The sequence below is a fragment of the Chiloscyllium plagiosum genome, chromosome 9 (genome assembly GCF_004010195.1).
Source record: "Chiloscyllium plagiosum isolate BGI_BamShark_2017 chromosome 9, ASM401019v2, whole genome shotgun sequence".
Lineage (NCBI taxonomy): Eukaryota > Metazoa > Chordata > Chondrichthyes > Orectolobiformes > Hemiscylliidae > Chiloscyllium > Chiloscyllium plagiosum.
Genome location: NC_057718.1, coordinates 47,233,464 through 47,239,682, shown reverse-complemented (window position 1 = coordinate 47,239,682; position 6,219 = coordinate 47,233,464). Strand labels below are relative to the sequence as shown.

At 38.8% G+C, this 6,219-nt stretch overlaps 1 protein-coding gene across 2 annotated transcripts in view; it reads right to left on the bottom strand.

Moving 5' to 3' along the window:
* batf3 (basic leucine zipper transcription factor, ATF-like 3) overlaps positions 1-5,372 on the bottom strand; it is a 33,655-nt gene extending 28,283 nt beyond the window's left edge. For both annotated transcript variants that reach the window (XR_006312521.1, XM_043695864.1), the window contains exons 1-2: positions 4,852-5,372; positions 4,635-4,739 (exon numbers count right to left, since the gene is read on the bottom strand). Coding sequence is in view for 1 of the 2 variants with exons in the window: in XM_043695864.1 (XP_043551799.1) it covers positions 4,635-4,739; positions 4,852-4,947 (201 nt within the window). In the remaining variant the exon portion in view is untranslated. The remainder of the gene's footprint in view (positions 1-4,634; positions 4,740-4,851) is intronic.
* Positions 5,373-6,219: the final 847 nt, after the last annotated feature.

Below are 6,219 nucleotides of genomic sequence, written 5' to 3'. Positions count from 1 at the left end.
AGAAGTGGCAGATGGAGTTTAATTCAGATAAATGCGCGGTGCTGCATTTTGGGAAAGCAAATCTTAGCAGGACTTATACACTTAATAGTAAGGTCCTAGGGAGTGTTGCTGAACAAAGAGACCTTGGAGTGCAGGTTCACAGCTCCTTGAAAGTGAAGTTACAGGTAGATAGGATAGTGAGGAAGACATTTGGTATGCTTTCCTTTATTGGTCAGAGTATTGAGTACAGGAGTTAGGAGGTCATGTTGTGGCTGTACAGGACATTGGTTAGGCCACTGTTGGAATATTGCGTGTAATTCTGGTCTCCTTCCTATCGGAAAAGATGTTGTGAAACTTGAAAGGGTTCAGAAAAGATTTACAAGGATGTTGCAAGGGTTGGAGGATCTAAGCTACAGGGAGAGGCTGAACAGGCTGGGGCTGTTTTCTCTGGAGCGTCGGAGGCTGATGGGTGACCTTATACAGGTTTAGAAAATTATGAGGGGCATGGATAGGATAAATAGACAAAGTCTTTTCCCTGAGGTCGGGAGTCCAGAACTGGAGGGTATAGGTTTAGTGTGAGAGGGGAAAGATATAAAAGAGACCTAAGGGGCAACATTTTCACGCAAAGGGTGGTACGTGTATGGAATGAGCTGCCAGAGGATGAGGTGGAGGCTGGTACAATTGCAGCATTTAAGAGGCATTTGGATGGGTATATGAATAGGAAGGGTTTGGAGGGATATGGGCAAGGTGCTGGCAGGTGGGAGTGGATTGGGTTGGGATATCTGGTCGGCATGGACAGGTTGGACCGAAGGGTCTGTTTCCATGCTGTACATCTCTATGACTCTACTGCTCTGTACCAGCCACATAAATACTGTTGTTATACAAGCAGATCATAAACTGATAATTCTGTGTGAATAATCCATTTTCTCATTCCCTAAAACCTGTCCATCATCCACAGGAAACAGGATAGGGGTGTCACTGAATACTCCCGACTTGCCTGATGGATGAATTTAAACAACATTCACGAACCTCAGGACCATTCAGAACAAAGCAGCTTTCTTGCTTGATACCTCATACACAACCTTAAACATTTACTCCTCTAACACTGATGCATATTGGCTGAAAGATGCACTGCAGAAACTTTCTAAAATTCCTTTAACAGCAACTTCCAAATCTATGATGTCCATCACTTGGAAGATAAAAAGCACCATCACCAACACCAGAACAGCACCAGCTGCAAGATCCCTCCCTCCCTGTTGTCACACACCATCAAGACTGGAATATATTGCCCTTCTTTTATTGTTGCCCCAGACACAAATAACTCCTTGAAGAAGTTCCTCTGCATGTCACATCGACCACTGACAGTGAGAAGCGATAGATGCTTAGAGATACTATAGTAGGAGTGCTACAGAGATCTTTACAAGTCAAGAACCAGCTTGGAAGAGAAGTATCAATTCAATTGTTCTCAGCAGTGACAACACCTCCATCCTGCACCTACTGCTGGAGAAACTGCAGGCTTGAAACCAATGAGGACAATATTCCTAAAATCTGCATCCAAAGAGAAATGCCAAGAAGAGGATCACCAAGAAGAACAAGGACAGGATTATCACTATAGGAACACCACCACCTGCAAACTTTCCCCAAGTTACACAAACAACTGAGACTAAGAAATATATTGGTGTTCCTTCACTGTTGTGGGGTTAAGTTCTGGAATTCCCAAATGCTGATCTTGCAGGTAATGGCCAAATTCCATAAAGGACTGGAAAAATTATATTTCTAAATGAGCTTTGGAAGTGGGAGATTCCTTTGCTTCTGTTACAATATTAATTATACATTTTATCTATACTACAATATTAAAGATGCCCTTTGAGGAAAATGTATTTTGTCCTGATTTTACATAGGTAAAGTAAGAGAAGATACATGTGCATAATTAAAAGTTTAAGACTTGTCATGTTACATCTTTTAAGGTGTCTAAATTCGAAGGATGATAAAATCTCAAAGAAAAATAACTGAAGTGAGATCTTATTTATTAAATAATCAAACAGTAAATTAACTGAATATAAAAATAAACAGCAGAAATGAAAAAAACCCCACTGAAGATACTAAGCAAGACAAGCAAATATTTGGAGAAAAGCAGAGTTAATGTTTCAGATTGATAACCTATTAGCAGAACAAATTCATTCATTCAGTTAGTATGTTATAATGGAAGAAAGAGTAAATAGCAGACGGCCAATTAGTAGTTTTTTTGGGACGGATTGGAATTTATCAAAAGTAGCTCTGAAGACAAAGGAAGCTTCACAAGTATGATCCAACTAGCAACTCTATCCTGTGCTACATTCCAGGTTACCCTCCCATGCATTAACAAAGCCTCGGAGATCATAACATGGGAAAACATTGGTGGTGGTGGTGGGGTTTGGCATCTTTCCTTGTTTAATGAGAGGGGCGAGGAGTGACCTGATTGACATTATTAAATGTGTTAAAGGGTTTACCAGTGTAGACAGTGCAGAAGTCCAGTGCGAACTTGTGGTGAAGCCTGGTGTAGATCCCAATTTGGAGCCCAGCATGGACCAGAGTCAGAGCACAGCATGGATTGGAGATGGAGCCCAACTCTGGACAGACTCGTCTCCTTCACCTGCTTTTATACTTTGTTTCTTTCTCTGCTTTTTAAAAAATATGTTAACATTACTTACATTCTGTGGATAGCATCCATCCCAGTGTGATCTCATGGCAGCGACATCATTGGAAGAGGCAAGATGGCATTGAAGAATAGCAACAGAGTTCTGTAGCATAGTACAGTGAAGGGACTCATGCTGGTGATGGTCTCTGGGGTGAATGCCCATGGCTAAGCACTTAAGAAAAACTGTAATGCTAAACTTTTAATTTTATTTCTTTATTTTCTCCTTTATACATAAGATTTTGTACCTAGGTACCTTTGTACCTAAGATGGCAAATTTGTACCTAAGATGACTGAAGAATTGCAAATTTGTACACTTTTCACTGTACTCCTGCATCACTGTACTTGAATACATGTGACAATAAACCTAATTCTAATATGAAGAAAAAGCTTCCAAAATTTGTGGCAACCAAAATTAATAAGACAGTAATCGAAAAGACATTTAGAAGAAAACATTTTGTTCCGTGAATATGGAAAATATGGAACTTTTCACATCACAGAAATGGTTCAATGAAACAGGTTCAAGACAGTTAAGGGGAAGTTAGACAAATATATGGGAAGTAATTTGAAATATGTTGACAAACTGAGATGGAGAAACATGACAGGAAAACTGAATGCAATATGGACTAGATGAGCCAAATAATCATTTTCTGTGCTCTAATTTCTGTGGAAGTGGTACATAAAGATGCCCTACTTAGATTAGTATTCAGAATTCCTTGTTACTGAAGCTACGAACCACTAATTAACATTGCCACATGTTTTAATACTTCACAAAGATAAAAGGTCTACAAATATAATGACCTTGATTTTTAAGTCAGAGGTAAACCTTTGCTGCATTCTTAGAGGGAAGTAAATCCTTCTTTAGTTAAGGAGACTAAAACTGCAGTCCCATGAAAGTCCAATACAATTGCAGTAAGATTTCTTTACTTTATTCTCCAATACTTCTGTGATGAAGACAAACACACCATTTGCTTTCCTAATTGAACCTGACTACCAACTTTGTCATTAATGGCCAAGAATGATTAACAAGAGTAATAAGGTTTTCATATTGATTGTGAGCATATCTTATATTAAACTATATACTATTTGTAACCCACGCTTTAGCAGATCTGGAAATGATTCACATGGTTACAAAAGCGAAAAAGATGAAAGATTCCTGCATCAGTGAAGATATCACTCTGATCAGCATACATTTCTAAGAAATTGCATTTTTGTTAAATCCACAAAGGAAATAGGACTATATGCTTCACAATTCCAACTAACTTGTTAACGTTATTGCCAGGCAGTATTACATTTAAGTGTATAATTTTGAATAAATACTATAAGCTGAATAAGGAATCAGAGAAGACAAAGCTTGTATAAACTGATACAGAAGGTGTGAAGAGCTCAGGATATTTTAACTGACTATTGAGTACGAGTGATGTAGCTGTGAACATTTGCCCCAAACGGTCACATCTTTAGTTGGGGCGAATCAGGTCAATTAAGCTACAGGGACAAGGCTATCTTAGGCTTTATTACTCAGAAACCTAGCTCGATTTGCATTTAACTCTCTCCCACGAATCTTTAAATACTGTGGTTTGCAAATGTGCAGTCCAGATACCGTAAATCAGATGCAAGAAAATTCCTCACAGGTTAGCAGGAAATGTTTAAGCAAATCTCAGAAACAGTCAATGAACTCAGGGTATTGTTTTGTCTACTTAAATTTCACGTTTCAGCTTTACAATTTTGATGAAATTTACTTAAATAACTGACGACCAGATAATCACAATAGAGTTTGTTTTTAATATTAAAGGTTACGTATCTAAGGATCAAAAAATGCCAAGAAGTGCAAATTAATTTTTGATAACAACATTTTGTTATGTCTAACCGCACCGTATTCACTAACGATTAGTTTTATTGCTAATCACTATTTGCATACTGTTATGAAGGAGATAAAATTCAAAGGCCCGACTACTGCCAGATCTGTTCCTCTGCATTTTACCTCGTGTAGTTTATCTGCTTTCTGCGTCTGTTTCTTCCGACTTCTTTGCGCGGCAATTCGGTTTTTCTCTCTTCTCCGAAGCCTCTTGTTATCGCTTCCAAAGTCCTAAAGTTCAAACATGCGATTTTGATTTGAAAATGTGCTTTCGAACAAAAAGCGATAGTCAGCCGGGACACTGCGGAATTGCAACCAGATTGGGAACATATTTTCTACTGACCTGCGATTCCCGGTCTGTGGAGCTGTCGTTTGCTGGACTATGCACAATTAATCTTGGAGAGTTTACTTCAGACATGACACACATACGTGAGCACATACGTGCAAAGAGAGACAGCAATAACCGAATGCAAGAGGAGATTCGAAAGCAGCTTGCTATCAATCACCCGGATTTCCCATTGAAACTGATCTTAAGATCTAGAGGCGAGTACTGCTGCCCGTAATTGAGTTCAGGAAACCTTTTTTGTGTGTGATGCAATTATAAAACTAAAAGCAGTTCTGAGAGTTTCACTTTGTCAGAAAACATTTTCTTGGAATGTGCTCGCAACATTGCAGTAAGTCACGTGCTGTGGCTTATCTTTAAGGCTAGAAGGAATCTCAAAAAAAAGGGTGGTCTGCCTCCAATTCACAGGACTATTCAAACTTAATTAACGTTAGCAATTACTGAAAGTCATTGTTTTGACGGGCCACCCTCCAAATTTGAAGTAAAAAGAGAAAGTGCTGGAGATATTCTGCAGGTTAGACGGTATCTTGGAGCGAGAACAGAGTTAACGTTTAATATGACTCGAAATGTTAACTCTTTACTCTCCACAGATGCTGCCGACCTGCTGCGCTTCTCCAGTACTTAGTTTGTATTTCAAATTTCCCGCATTCGCTGTATTTTCCTTTTGATTTACTGCAAGTATGAAGTCTAAACTTTATTTGCTCGAAAATGTCGCTATATTCCACATTAAACTCTCAGGCAACTAGAGCGCCGGGGTTATTTGGAAACAGTTGAGTGACAGGTCATTGTTTCAGACTCTCAAGTAAATGACTCCCTCGGAAAGGATAAAGAGTAACATGGAATTAATCATGCCCGGAACTGATTCTTCACATAATAACTGTAAAATCACTCAAAATAACTACTGTGAAAGTGATGTCATGGTTATGAGCACCCTAAAGCACTCAAATACCGGAGGGCATGTTCATTTTTATTTTGTGAATCGGCCTTACATGTTCATAACTTTTTTAAAAATGTCGTGTCTATTTAACGACGTTCGTTGATGTTATTTAAAATTAAAAAGTCAACTTCATATAGGAAGATATATAATATATAGATATATACACACACACTCATTGTTCCTTCTGGTTTCCTTGCACAGAATGTTGTCAAATTTTTCGGTGCATCGGTAGTTTATTAAAAGGCGAAAGTGAGTACTGCAGATGCTGGAGATTAGAGTCAAGATTAAATTCAAGATTAGAATGGTGCTGGAAAAGCACAGCAAGTCAGGCAGCATCCGAGGAGCAGGAAAATCGATGTTTCGTGCAAAAACCCTTCATCAGGAAAGTTGAATCATTCCTGCTCCTCGGATGCTGCCTGACCTGCTGTGCT